General features: G+C 37.2%; 1 protein-coding gene across 1 annotated transcript in view; it reads right to left on the bottom strand.

Moving 5' to 3' along the window:
- Positions 1-27074, bottom strand: part of LOC106544191 (ectonucleotide pyrophosphatase/phosphodiesterase family member 1) — a 47819-nt gene that overhangs the window by 14424 nt on the left and 6321 nt on the right. Inside the window, exons 2-14 of the mRNA XM_087718473.1 lie at positions 21906-21978; positions 20652-20768; positions 19429-19554; positions 17577-17637; positions 15904-16001; positions 15044-15123; positions 14404-14523; positions 8511-8620; positions 7085-7150; positions 5941-6013; positions 4134-4242; positions 3437-3568; positions 1124-1155 (exon numbers count right to left, since the gene is read on the bottom strand). Coding sequence (XP_087574599.1) covers positions 1124-1155; positions 3437-3568; positions 4134-4242; positions 5941-6013; positions 7085-7150; positions 8511-8620; positions 14404-14523; positions 15044-15123; positions 15904-16001; positions 17577-17637; positions 19429-19554; positions 20652-20768; positions 21906-21978 — 1197 coding nt within the window. The remainder of the gene's footprint in view (positions 1-1123; positions 1156-3436; positions 3569-4133; positions 4243-5940; positions 6014-7084; positions 7151-8510; positions 8621-14403; positions 14524-15043; positions 15124-15903; positions 16002-17576; positions 17638-19428; positions 19555-20651; positions 20769-21905; positions 21979-27074) is intronic.

Below are 27074 nucleotides of genomic sequence, written 5' to 3' on the forward strand. Positions count from 1 at the left end.
TAGGTTAAGGGTTAGGGTTAGCTTTAGAGCGTTAGCGTTAGCGTTAGGGTTAGGTTAAGGGTTAGCGTTAGGTTTTTCGTTAGTTTAACGGTTAGGTTTAGGGTTAGGTTTAGGGTTAGGTTTAGGGTTAGGTTTAGGGTTAGGTTAAGAGTTAGGTTTAGGGTTAGGTTTAGGGTTAGGTTTGGGGGGCTTAGGGCAAGGTTTTCGCTTTATTTTTACATTTTTTGAACTTTTTCGTCGCGCTGTGATGACGTCACAGCGCGCTTTTGTCGAGCGCGATTTTGTCCTACGCGCTTTTGTGGTGGAACCTACAAATGCATTTATATTTTACCCTGTCTCTCTTTTAAGGTTACATCATCTGGGCCTGTACTCTTATAGGAAAACATTTTAAGTCAAATGAAGCCTAAAAGACAAAGTTCATAGCTTGTTTTAACTTGATTTGAAGCACAAGTTATTATCATCTGAGCTCTTCAGGTACTGCTAATATTGTAACAGCCTATGCAATGGGACAGGAACCTCAAAACTTTGCACTGATTTTTCTCTGAGACTTTCTGTAATGTCATGCAAGAAAACTGAAACACATCTGGTATTTCGCAAAATTTCATTAAATTGGACATTCTAATTCAAAATCTCACATGACATTGATTTTTTTCCCCCAGGATTTGGGGATCTTGCAAAATTTTGGGCCTATAATATTTTAAGGTATTTCTGCAAATGCTATTTTTATTACTGTACTACAGCTATTCTGAAATCCACAGGTATTTTCGTATTCACAATTTCTAGATTTAAAAATCACACTAAGACAAACCAAATCACATTATCACTTAAAATGATGGTCCTATCCAGAATTACTTTTTGTACCAAATACTGAGTCAATTTAATTTTTTCTTTCTATCTCAGAAGAAACAAACACAATTACAGCAATATAATAATATACCAAGGGAACCCCCATATCTTGATATGTCTGAAGGAGGGAAGATATATTAGATCTGAATGGCTTGACTAATTCTATAAATGATGGGGAAAATGCAGCTAATGTAGTTCGCTGGGCTGGGCAACTATATTAAATCTAATCAATAAAATAAAATAAGAGTCATGACTTGGAGAAGATGTCAGTACTTACTGTAAGGTTTCTGACAAGGCCTTCATAATCAACTAGAAGAGTTAGATGAGATAATTAGTTACCTATAAGTTAAAAGAAAAATAAAGAACATCCAACTAAGTAGTGGTAGCTGAAATACTACATCACATTTCATCTTGTTTATCAGCTAATTAAAATATTCTTCTCTGCTGCATCTATTAGAAATAATTCTTTACCATACAGCAGGAACACAAGGATGTAACAGATCAGTATAGATAATGCTAAAGTAGTTTTCTGAAAATTGCCCCATGTTGAATTAATAGTTGAATTAATATTCAACATTCATAAGCTCTAAGAGATTTCTGAATGATCAATGTAATTATTAAAATAATAATAAAGTAAATTATATTATAATGTGGAATTAAAGGCCAAAACATTCTTTGCTAAGGTATTCAATACTGACGGCCTCTTCCAGACTGGTTTGCCTACACATAATGATCCCAGATCCAGACTTGCATTAGGTAAAAGCAAATAAGAATAGATGCATATTCTAAATTATAGAAAAATACGTAATTTTCCCTGAAGTATCTATATCCATGATGACGAACCTATGTCATGCGTGCCACAGGTGGAAAGAGCCCTTTCTGCAGGCACATCAACCGTCGCCCAAGCTCAATTCAACCACCCATGTGGGGAGGAGGGCGAGTGGGTCGCATGCACATAGGCGGAGGGCAGGGGGAGTATGGGGGTGTTTGGCGCACACCCCCATGGCCTGTTTTTGGTCCCAGGAGGCTGCAGGTACGCCTATTAGGCCCAAAACAGGACACAGGGGAGTGACGCCCACCCATGGGCCATTTTGGGGCTAGGAGGCTGCAGGGAGGGGGAACACAGGGGTGTTGCACGCACTTGCAGGGGGCACAGGGGGGTGTTGCGCGCACATTGCATTATGGGTGCGGGCATGCATGCAGGCTGGCTTTTGGCACACAATGACAAAAAGGTTAGCCGTCACTGGTCTATATAAAGGCAACAAGCAGCAATTGTCATTTTTTAAAGATATTATTTCAAAGAATATTACTGTAGATATGTATTGAAAAGATTTCAGATATCAATTGATTAATTAGTTCTCTGGAAGACTACTTCACTGCAAATGCCCAACCACTTTGAAGGTTTTCCTACTGGTAGTAAAAAAATGTGGGAATCTGGTACCTGACATTCAAATCCTGCCTTTAAACTTCTTGCTTTGCTAAGACAAAGATCAGCTATCAATATCTATTATATTGGCAAATCATAATTACAATATTTTTTTATTTGATTTGTGATCCTAAGAGATGTTTAGTATTACAGTTTGCAGGTGGTCTATGTCAAAGTTTCCAAAAGTTTATATCGTAAAACCTTTAGTGTCTCAGTAATTTCTTTACCATGATTATTAGCATCAAGTAATATAATATAATATGATATTAAACAATTAAATGATGAGGGATTAAATACAAGGTGGAGCAAATATTATAATGTTAAGAACTTTAATTGCATATTTATAATGATATGAGTATGATCAATGTAATTAATATAATTAAAATGGATAAGAGAGGAAGGATAGAAATAGAATACTTTCTAACATAAGATTGGTGTTATTAAGGTATGAAATAGAGGTAGAAATTAGAAAGGGGGAAATACTAAATATTGTTATACAACATGTTAAAATCAACAGGCAGATGAAAGTATAACAATTTGAAAGATGACTATTTTGTATGATATATAGTGTTATTAGAAAGAGGTGAGTATGATTAATGCAAGGTTATCAAAATTGTCAATTTTAATATTATTATTTGGTATCAAAATTAACACCCAGAAACCATGTTATTCATGTTATCTAATATTTATATACATTTAAAAATTAAAAAACACTTAAAGAAAATACAGCACTATAGGCTTAAGTATCACCCAAAACATGGCACCCTTGTGAGTTTGCATCCAAGAGCCACAGTGTGGGAATAACAGGCCATGCCCTACGAATACTGATAGAAAGGAGTATTTAAATTTTTCCCATTGTTATTTAAGAATATTAACATCATGACTTTTTTTACAGGTACAAATAAAAGAGTGGAATTCTGGAAGAAAGATAACATATGCAGTCCCCCCACCAAAAAATATATGTAGCTAAATTATTTTAGAAGGTCTCCAAACAGGAGAGAATTGGCTAGCCTCACTTCTGCAAATCAGGTTATCAGGAAAAGTTCAACCAGCAAATGCAAGCATTTAATTTAATCCCACAGATTCATATAAGACCAATATCCACGCACTAAAACAACAATATAAAACAAGCAAATAATTCAAATTGGTCTAGTAGTTACATACAAGAGAAATACTCATCTGGAGAATTTTGGGGTCTTAAGCGAGCTGCAGGGCCAGGTACCACAAACAAGTCTTTAACATTGCCCAAATATGCATCCAGGTAGACTGTTTTTTGGCAGTTAGCTTCTTCCATTCCTTGCAAGAAAAATATAAAGTTTTATGCTCATGGTAAATATGGACATATTTTATTGTGCACTGAGAAAAAGTAGCTCTAATTATCAGCAAGAAATTAGGTCTAAGACTTATTCATTCATATAAATGAATATACATTATTTCGACTTTCTATATTGTTTCCAAATTCTTTATATGCAAGTCCCAACTGAACAAAAGTTACCTGTTTAGAACTCACTTAAACAAGCGGTCTTTATAAATAATGAACATCCAAGATCATGGGTGGGGAGTTATGACCTTTTTATAACCCAGCATTTATACATGGGGTTCCACTTGCGCTAAGCATTGTTGGTTTGGCATATGGCTTCAGTTAAACTATGATTATAATTTCTGTAATCAATAATCCAGAAGGGTTAGAATGAAGCCCAGTAGTGAATTCATGAAAATTTCCTCTTAAACTAGTCTACATTTATTTAGAAGTTTTTTTATATTGCCAGACTACTTATCTTTTCTTTAAAAACAATAGTTCAAAAGACATTTCAAAAATGTTTTATGTATCCTAAAATCTATATGTTTTTACAAGACTTACCATGGTCAGAAATAAGAATAATATTAATGCAGTTGTGAAGCTTCATTTGCTTAAGCCCATCCATCAACAACCCAACCACTTTGTCTACTCTCTCTAGTGCAAGAATGACCTGCAAATTAAAAGTGAAGAGAGACAAAATAAACAAGTTAAGCCACATTCCCCCCCCCCCAAAAAAAATGGTCGTTCCTCATAAATATTCTGCTGCCAATGAGAAAGCATCTGTCAGCAATGTAGAGTAGGAATTGGTTTTCCATTAGCTTCCCTCACTCTGCAACACTTATCAACCTTTAATTCTGCTTGATATAGTTTGGAGAGCTCTTTATTGGAGCAACATAGCTGGCTGATACTTTCCAACAGCAGCACAGATCAGTTAGATATCCTTCATGATGGCTAAATATTAATATAAAATTAATTGCAATATAGACCCCTGCCTAAGATGAGCAAGTCCAGCAATGAACATTCTTTGACTGCATAGCTGAGCTAGGCAGGATTGCTGTTCAGTCACCCGGAATTAAGAGATACAAAGAGTCTTCCATAATAAAACTAAACAAACAAAGCCTTGTAGACTACCCAGATATTGTAGAAAACACTCCAAATTTCTAGAACACTTAACCAAGAGGAGTATCACAAAAGCAAAAGATAAAGAAGGAGCAAGAATGTCTAAAAATTAGGGTACCCTTCCCCAAAACAGTTGCTTTTCTAACCAATGTGACAAGAAACGTATGTTATTATTATTTGTCATTTATTAACAACTTTTCTACCTATACAATGCCCATGGCAGCTTACGGTGATTAAAAATACAAATGATAAAATATAAGAATAAAAACAATGAAAGCAAACTGAAAGCAAAATTAAAATAAATGTCATTAGAAACAATTCAATTAGCAATTATAAGTTTGGGGAAAGGGATGTGTTTTATCATTTTCCTTCCTAACTATTAGAAAAGTGATAGCCAACCATTCTCCCTAGCCTGCGGACCACAAGAGAAAGCCATTTTCACATGCTAGATAGCCAAATTTCCAGCAGCAAGGGACATCTTCAAAAGGGTCATTCCGGCTGATATAAGTAACCAGGCAGGTTCAAAGCAGAAGAAAACAGTTTTCATATTTTTAAACAGCAGGTGCCTAGTCTAAGGAGAAGAAAGGCGGGGGGGGGGGGGAGAGTTCTCACAGTGATGATCTTCAATAATCCTTTTCTAACTCAGGATCTAAATATGTAAAGAATTCTGCATGCAGCTGAATGTTCAATAATTTTTTCCTCCATATTTAGCGATAGACATTGGCTTTCCCCTCTAAAAATTGACTTTTACTTGAATGTTTAATGCATAAAGTTTGAGCTAAGAAGTATTAAAGTGATCTCTTTGTAAAGTTCCAGGCTATCATCCAATCCTTTAACCCAATGTACATACATATATAATCCTCTGTTATCTATTTGGGTCACTTACTTTTTTAAACACTTCTTAACTTTTAATCCTGTCAGTGTTAATGTCTTTGGATGTCCAAGTCTAATTGTTTAATATGATTGTAAATCTGAAATCTTCTCTAATAATGTTTAATGACCTTTTCTGTGATCTCCATTAAATGCATTCTGCATCAAGATCTTTCATAGTTGGTTTCAATTTTTATATGTCATCATATTATAGAGCTGTGCATCATTTTTATAATATATGAATAATTAAAGGGGAGCTTTATTTTAAATGGGAGGGAATGAAATTACCCTTTAATTAGATTTTTAAAAATGATCTTATCTTTAATCTACTATGGAACTATATTTAAAAGAAATATCAATAGAGTGTCCAGTTACTTACTTCACTGCTGATTGGCCCATAGCTGTGTCCCGAGGAATCTGGTTCTTCTAAATACAGAGTGTAAAAGTGTGGTCTATATCAAACAGCATTAAAATTTAATATTTTACATATAAATTAAGAGAAGAGTGAAAATATTTAAATTCATAGATTTCATTAGAAACAACTGCATTAACAAATCTTGGGGTGGTTGATATAAAAATGTATATTATAGTACACATATAGATAACATATGAGGATAAAGCATGATGACCAGGAAGGCTCCTGAGTCAAGCAACTTCTCACTAAATGGCCTTAAGCAAATCATACTCTTTCAAACTCAGCCCACAATTTGAATAGTAGTAGTAGCAGCAGCAGCAATAATAACATTAATAATAATAATTCAAAGTATCGGGACTTGCAAATTGAAGTTGAGTGACTATGGAAAAAGAAATTGTCTGTTGTCCCAATTGTAATTGGAGCCCTTGGAGCAATATCTAAAGGGCTACCTCGTTATTTGGAAATTCTAAATTTATCAGACTTGAACATTTTGATTTTACAAAAAAACCACCTTACTCGGAACAGCTTATATCCTCCAATTAACAGTTCCTAGGTCCTTGGTTAGGACTCGAGCTGTTGAGCTACCAACCAGCCCCAAAGGCTGTGAATCTCACCAAAGATTAACCAAATAATAAAAATAATATCAGTATATTAAAATACAGCAGGTATGAGTGTTACAAGGATTTAAAGTATGCACATGAAGCATTCTGAACAGTTGAAAGCACTTTGAAAATGTTACCTATAGTGAAACCTTGGTTTAAAGGAATTTAATTCAATAGATTTCAGATTCAATAGATAAAATTTCCACTGCAATTACAGTTGAATTATGACATCATGCTATATGACATTTTGTCCAGGCTAACAGATAAATGGGAATAATAGATACTCTTTTCACCGAACTGAACCATTAACATGAAGTAATCATGATGTATTATATTACTCCACATTCATGCTATTTCAGTATAAACTTTTATGAGCCCTTTAATATATTTTTGACGCAAACTTCACAACATCCACAAGACAAGACAAATGATGCCAATTCAACACAGCAGTTATTATTTGCCTTTCAGTTATTTCATATATTGCTTTGAGATGGCAATTTACTTGCCTTTCTTCTTCTGGTAATTGGAGCCATCTAAGAAATGTGATTACTCTTTCTTCAAATGGTATTGATCTAAAGATAAAATGTCAACAAAACATAGAGACTTATATGTGACATTTGGCTTAGGGCAGCTGTCATTGATTTATTAAATCTGAACATAAAGATCCAGCATATTCTAAAAATCCAGAAAATGGGTCATTATAGATCAGGATTGGAATGTTGTAACAATTATTACTTAGGTACTTTGAAATCAGGCAAGTTTTATGAATTCCCAAATTAACCGAGACAGTTCATTTGGAGCTACCATATCTGCCACTGCAAAAATGTGGATAGTCACTAGATGGCAGTAACTCTCTGATCAGCTGAATATTGTACACTGCAGCTTTTAGCTAAGAGATTCAGAAAAGAATAAGAAGATATTTGCCATAGCATGGTTAGCTAATTGCTTTCTTTGCCTACTATTTTTGATTAGAAGAAATATTTTCATGCATATCTTTGAAAACTAATTGGATTATTATGAAAATATTCAGAATATTTTAAAGATCAAAATTTTATAAAACAAGAGGGGCTTTTTAACTGCAGAAATATCTGCTTAGCATTTTCAGAGACGTGCTTGGAAATGCATATTTAGGACACAGATATAATTCTAGAGATATTCTATAATTACAGCAATTCTGTATGAATGCTTGTAGCTTTACAAGCAAATACAATGTTAATTCTGGTGAAACTATTAATGAGGTTAAAATAAATTCTTGAACCATAAAAAGTATGTCCTTCTTTACTGGAACATCTGGAATCAATAAAAGTTGTCTTTTTTCTTTTCCTTTTTTTAATATGTAAGGAATAACGTGGATTCAGATACAGTGGGTGAAATATCAGAAAACCTGAAAATCCAGGTTAGCGACAGATGATGGAGAAAATTTATCTATGTGGTTGAAAATAATCAATCAATCAACACACCATAAAGCTAATTGCCTCTCTTTTTCCCCGACCACCTACAAAACAAACTCAGACTTGTACTAGTAAGAAGGACATTTGAAAAGAATTACTAATTCAGAATTCTTACAGAGCCTTTCAGCATGTTGTATAATATATATGTTGTTAAGCTAATTAACACATCTTAGAAGGTCAGCAATAATTAGCATCTTAGAATCTTTGTAAAAAAATAGCAAGTGCATCACAAAATAAATCAAGCAACTTATAATTGGTATAATATCAAAATCAACAATGCATGCAATCCCACAGAGTGTGGGGCTTCCTAATAGAATAAATAAATAGAATCCATAAAATAATAAACATGAAAATGATGTGCTAATGACTGAGAGCATGACTGAAGAATTTATTATGTGCTTAAAATTTACCCATAGATTTTCTCTGAAGCAGGTTTTTAACCTTATCAACCAACTAAACCAAACCATTCACAAATTCTCACCTATTGTATAATTTGTAAAAGTTTGGAAAACTTCCATTGACATCAACATCTGAACCAGGCCAGAAAAACGAAGCAGATTTTAATCCCTGATACATTGCAGTCAGCCAAATCTGTAGAAAAAGATTTTTAAAAACCCTTGTAATTGTGAATTCTTTCTGTTGCTTTTGGAACAGTATTTGGAAAATAATTTGCTGCTTTAAAAGAATTACATGGATTTTTGCTTGCCAGTTTCCACCCACTCACCCAACCCTTCTAGGTTGCAGTCAAAAGGAATACATTTGCCCCTAACCTTATACCACTCTTCCATTGAATCTTTCATTGATTGCTTGTGTTTATAGCAATTTATTTTCCAAGGCTAAGAAGATGAGAGCTGTCTATGTTTATGATAGTGCCTCTGCTGAGTCTTTCACAAGATCTGCAATTTTATTTCTTTTAACAAGAGATATATGCTTTATTTATTTATATAATCTTGGAGAATAATTCAATATTTCCACATTCCTCTGATCAAGCCTTTTCTATTCTATACCTTATTGCATTGAGCACTCTTGATCGTGTATTTACAAAGAGCTGCTTCATTTCAGCCTTGTCTCCTGAAAGTCATGATTCCCTTTTCAAAAATAAATGGATGGTGAAATTAATAAAGTTGCCAGACATGGTGGAATTGACTGACTTGGTTAAAGAAAAGATTTTATCTAGTTTTGTTTCTACTTGGTAATCACTCTTAGATATTTTTTTTGATTGAAACTGAAACAAATGAGATTTTAACTTGGGTTTTGATGGTTAGATATGTTTATGATGACTGAGGTATTGTTTAATATGGTGCATTCTAGTTCAAAGTGTCACTAATTTATACATTTTTACTCGTATGGAAGAAAATGAGACGTTACTTTTTTCTACAGCTTTTTGTAACTGTTGCTGTTTCTTGCACTCCCTATTTTTGTTTGTTTGTTTGTTTGTTTGTTTGTTTGTTGTTACCACTTTCCTCAACTCCTTTTTTTCTCCTTTTTTGTATTTTATATATTTTTATAGATTTAATAAGTTTTGGAAAAAAACATTGTCCTTTCCTCCTTCCTTTGTTCTGTTTCAAAGGAGTATGGCAAATTCATCCACTATAAATTTAAGATGGCCTCCTTCTCCTGCACAGGCTATCTGGCCAGACATCATCAATATATCTGTCAATCCACACTAGCTTGCAGAAAGCTTAATACCTTTGCCACGTTTCTCCACTCTTATCCAATCAGTTTGTCTCCTCTTCTTTCTTCCTAACTACCTTCCATTTTCCAGCTGTCTTACTTTAATACCTCTCATTTCTTCTTCTCCCTTCTTTGCCTCAATACTTTGATCGCCTTGTCTAATGTTTCTCTCCTTTCCTGGTTTTCATCTCTAAGTCACTATCTCCTTTTCTACTTGAGAGCTGCAAAAGCTTTAAGAAAAACAACAACTGAGAGGCTTCATGAACACAGTGCAACCATTGTTGGATAGCCATTTGTCTGGAACGGTATAGGGTTTCCTGCCTAGGCAGGGGGTTGGACTAGAAGACCTCCAAGGTCCCTTCCAACTCTGGTATTGTATTGTATTGTATTGTATTGTATAAATAAGATTTGAGGATAATAACAGCAATCTTGTAATAACAGTACCAAGAACAACAGCTATACCAGCACATTGCAGAAATAATGAGGAATAATTTATCACATTTCCATTAATGATCAGGAATTGGAACACATGAAGAAAGCTCGTATAATATAATACAAAGCAATTGTACATTTTTCTTTAAGGCTGTGGGAACAACATGAAAGAAAAAATAGGCTTTTGTATTAGTAAAAACAACAACTAAAAGACTTTGCCAATTATCTTGGAGTGTAGGAAGGAGTTTCTGTTTGCTCTAGGTTATGGTGCTAGCCTAGAAACCAGGAGACTGTGAGTTCTAGTCCTACCTCAGGCATGAAAACTGGCTGGATGACTTTGAGCCGAACACCCTCCCAGGACAAGAGTTGTGGGGAAAATATTGTGTGTGTTCTCTTCCTTGAATTATTTATAAAAATAATAAAGACAGGCTATAAATACAATATTTTTTTAAAATAAAATAAAATTATCGTAATTTGTGTATGTATTCAGTATCATGAGAATAAAAATACATCAAAGGGCCACGACAGGATGAACCAAACTGCAAGTGTGGCCCATTAGACAAACACAATTGAGGAGTAAAAAGCAGGGAGAACAAGTACAGAACAAATGAGATAGCAAGATAAAAAACCTTTCATGTTTCAAAACCTTTCATCAAAACAATCAGCACAACAGAAAGGAAAACCTGCTTTTTGTCTGTCAAAGCCTTGTGTTATGTAAATCAATGAAAGAAGGAAAAGAAAAATACCCACCACTTGAAATTCTCTCAACTGGAGATATAATTTAGGGTTCTGTGAGACATCATATTGTAAATATTGTATCTATTGTATTTAAAATTATGTAGATAAAATTTGTAGAATTCTATGTAATCAATGCAGCATACACCATAAAATCAATTGCAGCTTTTGCCCTTTTCAAGGTCTGAATTTCTGATCTTAACCATGTAGTTTATTGGAACTCCAGTAAATGATTGTGCTGACCAGTGTTTTTCATACACATAAGTACCCCATATCAAACACCTTATTGTATCCCATTTCAAAGAAAAAAAGACCATTTTAACCAGGAGTGGCTGCTGGGGGTTTGCAAGCTAAGATTCTGTGCAGTTTGGAGAACCCCCAAATCCCACTCCTGGCTGGGCCCGTCCACCCTGCCCCTCCCAGGAGTCCTCATGCGGCCTGTTTTGGATGCAAGTTCGTGCACATGCGGAGGCTTGGGGAGGTAAAAAATGGGCCTACTAGAAGTTTGGAAAATTCTGGGCCTGTTTCCAGCTGCCAGCAGGCCTACGAAGCCTGGGGAGGCTGTTTTTGCCTGGAGAGGGAGAAACCACCACCCCTGCTGTGGTGCAGGAGGCTGACTAGGCCACTGACGCTCACCATGGCCATGCCCATCCAGCAATCGGGCAGAGAACCCCATGCTAAAAATTTTGAAGCCCACCCCAGATCTTAACCCTACATCTCCAACCGCATTTATGTCTAGTGCATTGTCTCTCCTTCATGAACCCTTCAATGTTTTGCATTCTGTACACTGAACTGGAAATGTCTCCACAATAATCACAGCTTAGCCTATTGTCTTAGCCTGATCATTTCTTTTCAAAGTTTCCATGGAAGGGAAGAATAATAGATGGGTCTGTTATTAGTCCTGTCCCCATTTTTCAATTCTAAATCCATCAGTGAATGAAACTCACTCCACCAATTTCTGCTCATTAACCTTACGGCTCCATTTTCTCTTATCAGTAGTTGCGTTTATTTAGTTGTAGTTGCGTTTATTTATAGGCCGCCCTTTTCCCTGAGGGGACTCAGGGCGGCTAACAACTTATATGGGAGGGGAAGACATACAATAACATAAAAACACAGTATATAATTAAAATCAAGCAACATTCATTCAACATTTGGGCGGGGGCAAATTATGGTCTTTACCCCCAGGCCTGGCGGGATAGCCAGATCTTGAGGGCTGTGCGGAAGGTCTGAAGGGTGGTGAGGGTACGAATCTCCACGGGGAGATCGTTCCAGAGGGTCGGAGCTGCTACAGAAAAGGCTCTCCTCCGCATAGTTGCCAGCCGGCACTGGCTGGCAGATGGCACTCGAAGGAGGCCTAATCTGTGGGATCTTATGGGTCAAGAGGAGGTAATTGGCAGGAGGCAGTCTCCCAAGTACGCAGATCCACTACCATGAAGGGCTTTGTAGGTAGTAAGAAGCACCTTGAAGCGCACACGGAGATCAACAGGTAGCCAGTGCAGCTCGCGGAGGATAGGTGTTATGTGGGTGAACCGAGGTGCACCCACGATCACTCGCGCGGCCGCATTCTGGACTAGCTGAAGCCGCCGGATGCTCTTCAAGGGCAGCCCCATGTAGAGCACATTGCAGTATTCCAGCCTAGAGGTCACGAGGGCGGGAGTGACTGTTGTGAGAGCCTCCCGATTCAGGTAGGGTCGCAACTGGCGCACCAGGCGAACCTGGGCGAATGCCCCCCTGGTCACAGCCGACAGGTGGTGATCAAAGGTCAGCTGTGGATCCAGGAGGATTCCCAAGTTGCGAACCCTGTCTGAGGGGTGTAAATTTTGGCCCCCCAGCCTGAGCGTTGGAACACTAACCAAATTTTTGGGAGGGAAACACAACAGCCACTCGGTCTTTTCTGGGTTGAGTACAAGCTTGTTAGCCCTCATCCAGTCCCTAACGGCCTCGAGACCCTGGTTCATCACGTCCACCGCTTCATTGAGTTGGCACGGGGCGGACAGATACAGCTGCGTATCGTCCGCATATTGGTGGTATCTTATCCCGTGCCTCCGAATGATCTCGCCCAGTGGTTTCATGTAGATGTTAAATAGTACTAGATGTAGTTTCATGTAGATGTTAAATACTAATAGATGTTAAATAGATAATATTATCACATTTATGTTAACATGATTAAACATTGTGATTTGAAATGAATTGGGCTGAATCTAGACTTGACTAAATGGGAAGCTACTTTCTATGGTTATAACAAATCAAAGTCCAGCAAATGCTTCCCAAGGAGGAAACAGACCATCATGATTTTCTGATTTCTCTGAATTCCCTAATAAATCAATCCCCCCCCCCCCCCGCCCCAGATATCTCAAACTTTCCATAGCGGGAGCAACAGGAGAAGCAGAAATTTGGGAAACAGCTCTGCAACTTCTTTCTTTCAGAAAATGTGAAACTTCATCAAGGCCAAGTCTCACCTGAGGTATACATTACTAAATAGCTCGTTTTTTTCTTTCAACTTCCTTTTTTCTTCCCTTGCTATCTTTATCATTATTATGTTACTATTTATCTATGGAAGAGGCAGATAGCCTGGGTTTTATCTTTAACTTTCTCTTTCCCTCATTTCTCATGTTTCCCATAGTTAGTCCCACGCAGTTCATGTTGCTTCTCCATGCAATAAAACTACACAATAACTTTGTCTTGTAGAACAAACAGGCAGAAGGCTAGCAGAGAGCACTCATGAACACCAATTAGCAGTCAGAAAACACAATGAAAACTCCTTAATTCTGTAACACATTGACAGACTTAACCATTATCTCAACAGGGAAATTGTGAGCATCCTAGACTAAACTAAATCCAAAAATGTTATGGAATTCCTGGAAGGTTGGCATTTAGATAAATCAGCATCAACAGGCATATAGATTACACATGATTAAAAAGAGACAATAAGAAGCATTAAAAAAGGAGAGGAGAGAGGGGAGGGGAGGGGAGAGGAGAGGAGAGAATATTTAACAATTTGTGGTCTGTTATCAGTGTGCAGTCAAAGTCTTTCTAATTTTGCAGACAATATATCAATATTCAAAGAGACAGTATAGCTACATTCAAAGAGACTATCGTGTTTTCCCCAAAATAAGATAGGGTATTATTTTCTTTTGAGCTCTGGAATAAGCATTTGGCCTTATTTTCAGGGAGGTCTTATTATTTTTGAGGAGGCGGCAAGCGTGGTCACCTCATGGCTGCTGCTGTGTTGCAATATTTTCGGGGAGAGCTTCTTTTCAGGGGAGGGCTTATATTAGCGCATGCGCTCAAAAGCCTGATGGGGCTTATTATCCAGGGAGGTCTTATTTTGGGGAAAACAGGGTATATCTGTTATAGACTGATCCGATAACAGCAACTGCACATAAAAGGAATTGGTGCTTCCCGGGTATTTTATCAAGTGAGCTGTTATGAGATTGGTCTGTGAATCATTACAAAAGGTATAATATAGTAGAACGTGAGCTGCATTATCTTTTGATCATTAATAACACATTGTATTCAGAATTGATACTTACTGGTTGTCCTTGGTACCATTGTGGATTAAACTTCTCAGCATTTTTGAGTGTGAAAGTAGCATTTCTCTCTGGATCATACATTTTGTTATCCACTAAACCATGGGATTCTGGATACAGACCCTGGAAGTAAGATTTGAATTGATATGCATCAACAATGATTGCTATAGCAACAGTTAGAGACCTCAGGCTGTACACAGTAGAAGACAGTAACACTTGGAGATCCATCAAGTTTGATTCCCTCCAGCTTAGTATTACAATAATGGATTTTAAACAAAGGTTGCTAAAAGAAACTCTGCATGTCTTTGTTAATCTTCCCGCACAATTCCACAGTAGTTTGGAAAGTTTTAGACATTTTTTTATTTCATGTGGGGCAATTGCAAGGCCCAAGAAAAGTTAAAATATTAAGGCTTAATCACAATTTAAAGAAACAAGATTGGGTTTAGAGTGAAAAGAGGCACAAAGAACATGTCAGGCAAACAAATACTGGGACATGATGGTATCTACGCTGGAAACATGGGATTACAATGGGAGAAAGTTATGGAAGTTACTCCTTAGTTATTTCTCCTAATGTAATGAAATAGAATTTTTACAACTCTGATATGCCTTTGAAGAGAAAGCAAGAACTTCAACACACTCTTACCGTAGCAATGCTGTAATGATTAGGAAATGTTTTTGATGGATATACTGGCCTTAGGCTGCGAGTATATGTCCCACATTTTCCTGTCAAGGAAAAAAATTCAATTCCAAGTTTATAAGTAGTGCACTTTTTCAGATCAAATATTCAGAATGATTTAGAATGATATGGCATTTCCTATATGTTTTTTGCAGCAGCAAAAATAAATATTATGACACTGTTCCAAATGAAATGCAAAATGCCCATCATTCTCATTGCCTTCACATATTTTAGATACTGTTAGAAGTTTCAAGTTTGACTGTTGAATGAAAGTTGGGTTTTTATTACTTTTCTGTTGTTCACATATTGTTTTGTTTTGACCTTGCACCTCCCCTTCCTTGTGGTTGTAAGCCGCCCTGAGTCCCCTCAGGGAAAAGGGCGGCATATAAATCCCAATAAATACCTAAAAAAAATACCTAAATAGAGAACTTAGATTGAATTACTATATCACTAAATTACAGATGGAAAATATTTCTTGTTCTTCTTTGTCAGTCTTCCAAAATAAATAGGTTTCAAATATATTAAAGTATCTTATTTCTCTAGCATCCCCTTGCTCATACACTTTCATTCTTTAGTGTATCTAAATTTCCATATCTGGAAATGTAATCATTACACAGTTGTAATAGTTTAATTTTTTTTTGCTGAATTCAAGCAGGACTCCAGCAAGCTCATTCTTGGGTCTTGAATCACTGCTGCCCATGAAACATCCAAGTCTTATTTGGAGTTTACAAAGGATATGAAGAGTTATGAAAGGGAATACCACTTAATCCTCCTCCCCCCTTATATTTAACTCTGCTTGCTATTGCTCAGATACAGTAAGTACTCACTTAATTTGCTAATAACGGGAAGAAGTTTTCCCCAAGTTTGCAAATATTCTGCTCGGAATCCATCCAAAGAAAATAGTAACACTGGAGGTTTTGTAAATCTGAGTTGAAAAAATTAGGACAGTTAAGGTAAGCACCTGATCATTATTTATTTATTTTCTACATGCTATAAAGGCCTCTTCCTCCATGTGACCATAAGTGTGTGGCAGAAGAAAGAAAGAAAGGAAAACCACATCAAAACTCGCTATTCATCTACATCAGCTGTCTTCAGCCTGATGCCCACTAAAACCTGAACCCCAGCTGCCATAACAATGGGAGCTGCAGGAGATAAGAGCCTCATTTTTTATAACACTAAATGGAAAAGCTACAGTAATATAGGCTTTGCTAATCTACACAACATTCTACCTGAGAGGAAGTACGTTTCTTTATGTATGGCAAATATCTTTCACCCAGAACTTTCCCACAAACATGACAGTGAGGAAAGGAGAAACAACAGTAGCAATTATGGGGATGAAAAATATAATGTGAATTAGTGCACACGCAAATAGGGCTTATATAGATTTGTTGTTGTTATTGTTGTTAGACAAGTCGTGTCTGACCCATCGCGATCCCATGGACAACGTTCCTCCAGTCCTTCCTGTCCTCTACCATCCCCAGGAGTTGATTTAATCTCACACCATTTCAGTGACTCCATCCAGCCACTTAATTCTCTGTCGTCCCCTTCTTCTTTTGCCTTCCATCATTCCCAGCATTAGACTCTTCTCCAGTGAGTCCTTCCTTCTCATTAGGTGGCCAAAGTATTTGAGTTTCATCTTCAGGATCTGGCCTTCTAAAGAGCAGTCAGGGTTGATCTCCTCTAGGACAGACTGGTTTGATCGCCTTGCAGTCCAAGGGACTCCCAGGAATCTTCACTAGCACCATAGTTCAAAGGTCTCAATTCTTTGGCGCTCAGCCTTCCTTATGGTCCAACTTTCATAGCCATACATTGCAACTGGGAAAACTATAGCCTTGACTATACACACTTTTGTTGGCCAGGTGATATCCCTAGATACATATGTACACAGAGATAAATCAGGCAAGGGCAGGTAGTCCCTGGGTAACAACGGCAACTGGGACTGGAATTTCCATCACTAAGCAACAGGGTCACAAAGTGTGGTATCACGTGACTGCATCATTTAGTGGCAGCAATTCTGGCACTGCCAGTTACCATTATTAAGTGGATCATATGACATTGTTAAGTGTGATATCATCACATGGTCACATTTGCAACACCCTGGTTTTCCCATTGTTTTTGCTTGTGGGAAGCTGGCAATGGAAGTAGCAAAGACCAATCATGTGACCACAGGACGCTGCAATGTCACAATTGTGAGCTGGTTGTTCAAGTGCCTGGATTGCAATCACATGAGTGTCACGATGCTGAACTTTTGAGGACTAGTTATATGTACCACTTGTTCAGCACCATCATAAGTTCAAACAATTGCTGAATTGGTGGTCATTAAGTGAGGACCACCAGTGAATAGAAATAAATATCAACATTCATATTTTTAAATGGTTTTTTAAAAATAGTTTTGGGATGAACTATTTTTCATCAAGGTTCTTAAAAGAGACATTTTGATACCACGTCTTCTCTCCCCTGATTTTTAGAAAGTTGCAAAATCCACTTTGAATTTTCTTACCCTTTTGGACACTGGTTTTCACTGATGTCTTCGCATTTCTCTTCAAGCCAACTTGTCCTTCCTTGTTTTTTTTAAAAAAAAGTAATTTATTACATTATTTTGTTTTTCAAAAGAGTAAAACTTATTTGATAAGTTATTAATTTGGTAGTTAGGAAAATATTACATTTATTTTCTTTCTTAACCGCCTATTAATTTTACATATATCATGAGATTTCCAAGTCTTTTTTTTTTTTAATCACAAGCCAAATGGGAATTGTAGCTCTAAAGTTATTCTTGCATCTCTTTGATATCACTATAGTTACAGATGACATCTACAATAAAAAAGGTCATTAGCAGGGGTGAAATTCAGCAGGTTCTGGAGAACCAGTAGCGGAAATTTTGAGTAGTAGCGGAAATTTTGAGTAGTTCAGAGAACTGGCAAATATCACCTCTGGCTGGCCCCAGAGTAGGGTGGGACTGCAGATTTTGCAATATCCTTCCCCCAGGAGTGGGGACGGAATGAGGATTTTGCAGTATCCTTCCCCTGGAGTGGTATGGGAATGGAGATTTTGCAGTATTCTTCCCCTGCCATGCCCACCAAGCCATGCCCACAGAACCAGTAGTAAAAAAAAATTGAATTTCACCACTGGTGATTAGGTGTAGCCATTTGTACTTTTTTTTTTAAAGAAAAAGCTATAACATTTAAAATGATCATCTCAAATTGATGGTCTATATTGCTTGTTAATGCAGAAATGCTCAACAGGTGCAGTCTTTAGAATTTACTTCACCCACTGACCCTCTAATAGAAAAATGCTGCCAAGCCACTATCTTTTCCTTAGCCCAGTTCCGATCTGAGACAGAACATGAGAAAACTAACTGGAGGATGAGATACAAGACCGCAAACATGAGAAGTGAAACGACTCAGCTCCCATTTCCTAAATTCCACATCTAATGCTCCGATTCAAATGCTTCTCCTTCCTCCTCCTCTGCTAGGGAAGAACAGGAGCATGGCTGACTACACTGAAGCTTGCTGTGTCCTTAAAAAGAAAGGTCAAGACCATGAAAATGATTTAAACAATCCCTTTGATTAAATGAGCTTTGGACTGAAGATTTAGGATAATTTCTGGACTTAGGGTGAATGTCAAATGACAAATTGATATCCCACAGAGAATGCACACATCCTTGAGAAGCACCCACCATTTCTGAGGGCAAGTTGTTCCACTGGTTAATTGTTCCCACTGTTAGGAAGTTTCTCCTTCATTCCAGGTTCCTTCTCTCCTTGATTAGTTTTCATCTATTGTTTCTTATCCTATCCCTTTAGTGCTTTGAAAAATAAGTTGACCCCTCCCTTTTTGTGGCAGCCCCTCAAATACAGGAATACTGCTATCATGTCCCCCTAGTCCTTGTTTTCTCTAAACTAGCCAACCTCAAATTGTGCAACCGTCAGAAGACAAGCAGAAGCAGTATGTTCCGTCCCATATTTGGGTAGAACAGGTTGCCCTGATTAGAAAAACACTTCATCGGAGGACAAGCTTACTATGTATGAACTATCAGAGCAGAGGCTTACTATAAATGCAGTCAGCAATGAAACATTATCCTTTAACTTAAAACCAAATGCTTGCTATGGCACATAAAATAAGATCCCAGTTAACTCAGCTCCCATTGAAATCAGCCAGTTTTTGGTCACACTATAACCAACTTATCCCAATAATTTCAATAGATTCTGACCCTCACCTGTGTTTTGTTTAGAAAAAATGTATAAAGCAGTCTTTTAAATCATACTTCTTGATCTAGAAACTAATTCAAAATCCTTGAAAAAGTAGAATAAACAGTCCAGTGCACTGCTCCTATTGGAGCAAACATGGAGTTTTACCTTGGCAAACAGAGTCGTAATTGACACAACAATTATTATTTTTCACACAATCATCCGAGCAGGAACAATGATATTCTGGCCGGTTCTTCTCACCACATCTAAATTTGGTGCAAGTCCATATCTGAACTGTAACAGAGAGATACTATATGAAATTAAACATGTCTGGGCTGGATAAAAACTGGAATTGCATGTCAAATTATTATAAGGCTACAAATTATTACAGGGCTACAAACAAAAAAGGAAAGTTTTCTTTTTGTACTTTCTGAACTCAAGGAAATATTGAGCAAGGATCTCATGGGTAAAGCCACCAGTCTGGGAGAAGACCTAATGCCATCATTTAAGTTATTCAACCAATTTAAATTCCCAATATTCCTACCTAATGTATATCTCCTACTCCCCAATCCATGCACTCTCCCAATATTTTAAACATTGAGTAGAGACCTGGAATTCATAGGTTCTCTAAACAACTAAAACAGACCTTCGAATCATTTTGGACTGATCAATGTATTTGGAATCTGGAGAGCGTATTATTGGCACTGGCACCAAATGGCTTGCCATGGGGTAGAGGTCCTCTCTTCAGAAAATAATGGCAGTGGGGGGTATGGCCAGCCATGAAATATGAAATACCAGAAGAGAAACTGGTAAGAAAGGTCCATTTCTCCCCTTATAACCCTCATCTTCATTCTGACTACTTGACTCTACAGGGCGGTGCTCATCTCCGTTTCAAAGCCGACAAGCCAGTGCTGTCAGAAGACATCTCCGTGGTCATGTGGCCGGCATGACTAAAAGCCAAAGGTGCACGGAACGCTGTTACCTTCCCACCAAAGTGTTCCCTATTTTTCTACTTGAATTTTACATGCTTTCAAACTGCTAGGTAGGCAGAAGCTGGGACAAGTAACGGGAGCTCACTCTGTTATGCAGCACTAGGGATTCAAACTGCCGACCTTTCTGATCGACAAGCTCAGCGTCTTAGCCACTGAGCTACCGCATCCCTACCTGACCTCTACTAGGAATATAAAAACCAGGCAAAATATGATTAAATATATTAATTCAATTTGGTTTTCCATCAGTTCTGACTGAATTTATTCAACTGGAACATATGAAAAGATACACAATTGAAATTTTAGATAGAAATAATGATAGAAATCCAGAAGCGCAACTCCTTGAAATACTCACCTGGAATGAAATGAAAGCAAAAAAACCTAAAAAAATAAAATGCTTACCAGGTTCTGTACAAGCTTCCTGAAAATCTAAACAGCAGTTTCCAAGTTCAACACATTCCTTGTCACAGCGGCAGGTTCCAAACGTTCTTTCATAGCAACGACCCTTGCAGGTTTTCACTGAAAGTTTTAATATTTATTCAATGTTACAGAGTGAACATTTATTATTTATCTATTTCAGGGTGGTTTAGCATCCAAGTGCATGAAAGTATGGATTTCCCTTTTTGTAACTCCCTTTTTGTTAACCCCCGTAACCCAAAAAATAGGCATTCTCAGTCTAAAAGAATAAAAATGCTACTGAATCTGTCTATGAATATAGATGTCGTAGCAGCATTGGAGGCATGCACATTGTCTAAATTTTATCATCAACAAATGGATACCATATAGACTAGGTGTGTCAAACTCAAGGCCCGGGGGCTGGATCCAGCACGTGGGGGGCTTAGATGTGGTCTGTGGGGCCACCCTGGAAACAGCGAAGGTCCAGCCTGTGGGACCCCTGCCATCAAAAACGGAGCTCGGGAGCCCATTTTTGTTGGCAGAGCGCTTGGACCACCACAGGTGCCACTGATACAATGATATTGAGCTGACCATGCCCCCCCTGTCCCCCCCCCCCGAGGTCAAACACAATCCTGATGCGGCCCTCAATGAAATTGAGTTTGACACCCCTGATATAGACCTATTAGATCTAAACTTGTCTATTCTCCCCTAAGGGATTAATTGAAGTCTCGTCTTGATTGGTTTGAGTACAGCTTCATTTACACATTCCTTCTGAACTGTGGGAGGAGGAGGCTTAAACTAAAATAAGTTTTGCGAAATTAAAAAAACAAGAGGAAAAAGCATTTTATTGGAAAACTTTGATGCTTGCCTAGCAATAGCTCTTCCTTGACCCCAAGACCAGTATACTTAGTCATATGTGCAGATAAAAATACTACTAACAGCATTCATAATTTGTATTGTACTGAGTTCCTAATAGAAAAGTTTTGACAACTAAGCACATTTGTTTTAAACCAGAGGAAGCCCAGTGAAAAATTCAATAGCCTAAATAACTGTGTTTATGTCTGGATTATCCTTATATATAAATTCTTGTTTTTATGTATGTGTTTCACGACGTAGTAGGTACTTATTCTGGATCTGGTTCAGCTGATAAGCTGTTACTGAGTGGACCAGTATGGAATGCTATGAATGTAATATTTGGGGATGTAGAAATATTTTTAAAACTCATATATTTATTGTTCTTTTAGCATCTTTACTACTTACCATCTCTTGTACAGCTAGGTTTCAGTCCAAATATACATCCTAAGATAACTGTAAGCACAATGACACATAATACCTAGAACAGAAAATAAGATTTTCTTTTAAAAAATCTACTACACTAATTATGTTCATCAGAACTGAATAAAGCAATGGGTTGATTGGCTGGTAAAAAGCTAGGACATTTTTAAAAAGTAAAGTCACTGATACACACATAAGTTTACCAAATGTTTATTGTTACAGCTGTGGAAAATGATGTTGTTTTGCCCATGCAGTATAATATGTTGTTCTTTCTAGTTTGACTGTCTATCAAACTAGAATTTGCACAGTAATACATTTCACAGTTATTTGTTTGTTTTTGTTTTAAGTATTCTGTCCTCTTTGTTTTACTTTTGGTAATTCAGAAAGAAATTTTAAAGAAAAAAAATAAACAATGTTTTGGTTATTGGTTATAATCAGCCTATTCTAATAATATTTTTTCCTTCCTGCTATTTTCAAAACTTTTTCAACTGTAACCTGATTATTTCCAAAAATGATTAAGAAAATAGAGAGTTTGGTTGAACTAAATGTTTTATATAAGGCTGCACATTATACATTGTGAGATGTTTCTTGTGTGGTTCAGCTGTTCTATTTATGAGTAAACCACAAGACTTCCCTCATGTAGTCTTTTCCTGAACAGCATCTGTCCAAGGTGCAGGTGGATGATCTCTCAGTCCCTCTTTTATTTGGAAAGGTTTCACCAGACAAAAATGATCATTGGCTGCTGTTCACTATTGCAGCAGTGTCTCTACTCCTTTGGGGACATCTACTCTGCTACAGAATCTCAATGAAAGCTCAACTATATTGGACTTCCATAAAGGAAGGCCAATGATGGAGCTCTCCAATGTAATTGGATGAGTGTTTCTTAACCTTCGCCATTTAAAAATGTGCTGACTCCAACTTCCAGAATTCTGCTGTCATCATGCTGGCTATGGAATTCTAGGAGTTGAAGTCCACACAAAATGGCGAGGCTGAGAAACACTGATTTAGAAGGTTGCATAATGCATAAGGCTGGCTAGAGAATACTAGAGAATTATACTTCCTAATGCCAGAGGTCAGCCAAATATTTGCACTTTGAAATCCTGTTTCTAAGCTTTCCTTTCCAAATAATTTCCTTTCCAAATAATTCCCACAACACTGTCAAATTATTTACTAGGACTGTATTACTATTATTCTTCTCATCCTTCCTATTACTTATATCCTCCTACTTACGACTATAACCTTGTTGCTTGTATCTTTATGATTTAGATTACTTTATTTAGTTTCCTAGTATGATTAAGTGTTGTATCTTATGATTCTTGATGAATTTATTTTTTATGTACACTGAGAGCTTATGTACCAAAAAGAAATTCCTTGTGTATCCAATCACACTTGGCCAATAAAGAATTCTATAAAGGAGTGATCTAGTTGTTAGAATGGTGTCATGCTTGTCCTACAAATAAGACATATTTTTTTCTTCAAATGCACTTTATTAACTATATCTGTTTAATATAGTTTTTGAATCAGTTTTTTCTTCATGTTTTATGTTGAGGAACAGAGATTATCCAGTATTACCTTAAAATAATTTCTAGTATTCCTAAAAGCTATCATTCAAAGCTTATCCTTGAGTGGCAAAATAACTTGGGTTTTGTTATTTGTTAACTAGCTTAGTTATTTTGTATTTTAATTTTATTTATTTTCTTTTTTAAAATGATGTTCAGATTTATTAGCTCTTAACATTCCTAAACTGATAAACAAGCTGGAGACTAGTTCCAGATAAGAAAAGTTTTTTTAGTACAATTTCGGGTCTGGCTTATCTTTTTTGTGAACTCTAAACAACCTTTTTCCTTACAATTATACCCCTTCTGATGTCAGACCTCTTTTTAATGAACATATGTGATATTATGGGATGCAAATATGTAATATGTTTGACTACATGCAACTGATTTTCTATGCATTTTCTATTCTGTCCAATCAACTTTCTATGCATTTTCTATTCCATCCAATCAACTTTCTTCTTGCATTTTCTTTGTTCTGTTAACTATAAAAAGGAGGGAAGCATTGGGTTCGAGGTTCTCTCTTCCTTTTTTTCATCGACAGACCCCTCTTTATCAGGGTACCCTAAATAAACTGCTTTAAATAATCTTCCGACTCAGTTGCTTATTGAGTCGGAAGATCTACGACTCAAGGTTTGGCTTTCACTCTTCAACTAAAAGAAGAAAGATATTTGGTGTCATTGACTACAAAGAGATTATTCTGAAGGCTCCCAAATATTGAAGGGGAATACTACTTTATTTAACTGAATAATAAAGAGGTGGGTTTTTTTTCTATGGAGGAAGAATGATAAGTAAAAATCTTCCAAAAACATAAGCAGAAAATAAAAATATTGGTTCCTCTCTGGCTTCCCCATGTGGATAGTGTCATATTACAAATGGGCATGTATTGTTTGCCCCATTGAAAAATCTGGAGGATTCATTGTGGTTAGAAAAGAAACACATGAATCTTTTCCTGCAGTCAGCAAGTCTTGTGGAAAAGACCTTGTTCCTGTGGAACTTCATTGATTTATGTTCAACAGCAAACCATACACAGGCAAGTTCACAACACCACAAACCTCAGAACATTTCAAAAATATTCTCATGTTTACGGCAAGTTGATCAGTGAAGGGCAAACGTTAAATAAATGATATGGCTAACTAAAGGTTAAGGCAAATAGCTTGAGCTGGACTATTTCAAAAAAATAAATTTTCTGGGATATATAATTTAATATGGGATTTACGACCACAGTTTAGCCCAAAATTTTTGTTGCTAAACAAGGCAGTTGTTACTCCTATTTTATGACCTGTTTTGCCACAGTTGTCAAGTGAACTATTGCAGTTGTTAAGTAAATCACTTGATCATTAAGCAAATTTGGCTTTCCATACTGATGTTGAGGTCGGAAGCCAGCTGAGAAGGTTACAAATGGTGATCACATGACCAAGGACTCTATAACCACAATAAATACATGCCAGTTGCTGAGTGCCTGAATTTTGATCACATGACCCATGGAGGTTGCTGCAATGGTCGTAAGTGTGAAAAAACGATCAAAAGTCACTTTTTCCAGTGCCATTGTAACTTTGAATGGTCATTGAACAAATAGTTGTAAATCCAAGGACTACCATGATTTCTAAAATGATCAGCATGAGAAGCTGCTTACAAAAATCCAGTTCAGAGAAGCTTACAATAAAGAAGCACCTATAATGTTTCTTGTAAACAGTATTTGAATAACCATTTTCAATAGGGATATAGTATTGCGGAAGTAGCTCTGCATTCAGAGATGGAAAGGGGGAATTAAATGGAAATAGTTGGCTCCTAGTTTCCATATATTTCCATAAGTCCAAAGAACAGCATCTTATTGACAAAAACTGTTTATATTTCTGTTTGAGACTGCATATACAACCATAAACCAAACAGTCTTCAATGGAAAAGATCCTGGATGCACCTGAATGCATGAAAAACTCTCTTCATGCTTTGTATTTACTCTATTTACTTCCAAGATTTTATTGCCATTTCAGAGTAAATTATTTTCCATAAGAACTTTTGAGTTGTGATTGTACCAGAGGCGGTATTCAGGAGGTTCTGACCAGTTGTGGAGAACCAGTAGCGGAAAGTTTGAGTAGTTTAGAGAACCAGTAAATATCCCCCCACCTTGGCCCCACGCCCCGCTATTCTCTGCCTCCTGAGTCCCAGCTGATTGAGAGGGAATGGGGATTTTGCAGTATCTTTCCCCTGCCATGCCCACCAAGCCACGCCCACCAAGCTACACCCACAGTAAAAAAATTGAATCCCACCACTGGATTGTACCCTACAACAAACAAATATGAATTTAGTTAAATTTGCAAAATACAAACATTCCTAATCTTTTATTATAAATATATACATTTGGATAAGATAAGGATTTTTGGAAAAGAAACTCTCAAAAACTCGAACTGCAGATCTAAAATAGCTTGAAATTAAATTTCACTGAAAACTGCGGAATTTTATTTCAGATAACAGTGGTGTAAATCCATTATGAGTGAAGTTCTTTTTTAGGCCAATGCCATCCTCTGTCTGCCTATATTTGTTTCCCTGCCAGGAAGGAAACTGAGGATGTGATTCAAGCAGCAGGTGCTTAAGAGCAGGGAGTGAATAGGAACATTCTGCTCTTAATTGCAGTGGAAGATGACAGCTCATCATCAGTAGTACTGGAGAAAGAATCATTTGCAAGTTTCACTGGATTTTATAGAGAGAATGGTTAAAGGCCCCATCCAGTCCTTCGCTTTGTGCAGCAAACTATCTTGCAACATTCCTGTGGTTGAAAAAGCCTCAATGGGAAAAGTATGTAAAAGAAAACAGTAAACCAAACCTTCACAAAAACTAGATTTAGCCAGGAAATGCTGGAGCTGCATTAAAGAAAAATGACAAAATACAGATTTACTTAATTAATTTATAGGCTATCCATCTCATATACATGACTCTTGGTAGCTAACCATTAAAATAGAGTAAAAGCAATGAAAAATTAAAAAGAAAAAAAATGGCATTCTTCTAAAAACAGCAGAAAACAGCAGCCGAGAACAGTCATCAGCTCAATACGAAACAAGCTCACCCATACTGTCAAGGCCTCAGGCTTGATGGAAAGGCAGAGTTTTTAGTGCCTTGCAGTGTCAGTTGATATTAGAATAAAGTGACCAGACGTCCCGCTTTTGGCGGGACAGTCCCGATTATTAATAATTTGTCCCGCATCCAGCGGCATTTCAAAAAAGTTCTGATTTTTCACGAGGCTGCGCACGCGGCAAGAAGACACCACGCGGCAGTTTGCAACTGCCGTGCAGTGATTTCTACTGTCACAGGCTCCAGAAGCTGCGGATGTCCTTTGCAGGCAGCTAGAACTAGCCGCTGATAAAGGATCTCCCCAGACTTGTTTTGATGAGCGTGGGGCGACTGACAGTAGTTTGTGCCGGCCGCACCCATTCAAACTATCGTCAGTCGCTCCGTGTTCAGCAAAGCAAGCCCGGGGAGGTCCTTTGTGGGCAGCCAGTCCTAGCCACTTGCGCCTGGTGCTGCGGCTGAAGTGAACCCCCAAATCCCCCGCCGCCACTAGAATAACTGCTGCCGCCTTTTCCTCCAACAGCACCACCACATT

This window comes from Thamnophis sirtalis, unplaced genomic scaffold (genome assembly GCF_051295495.1).
Source record: "Thamnophis sirtalis isolate CommonGarterSnake01/CBP01778 unplaced genomic scaffold, rThaSir2_p1.2 scaffold_6, whole genome shotgun sequence".
Lineage (NCBI taxonomy): Eukaryota > Metazoa > Chordata > Lepidosauria > Squamata > Natricidae > Thamnophis > Thamnophis sirtalis.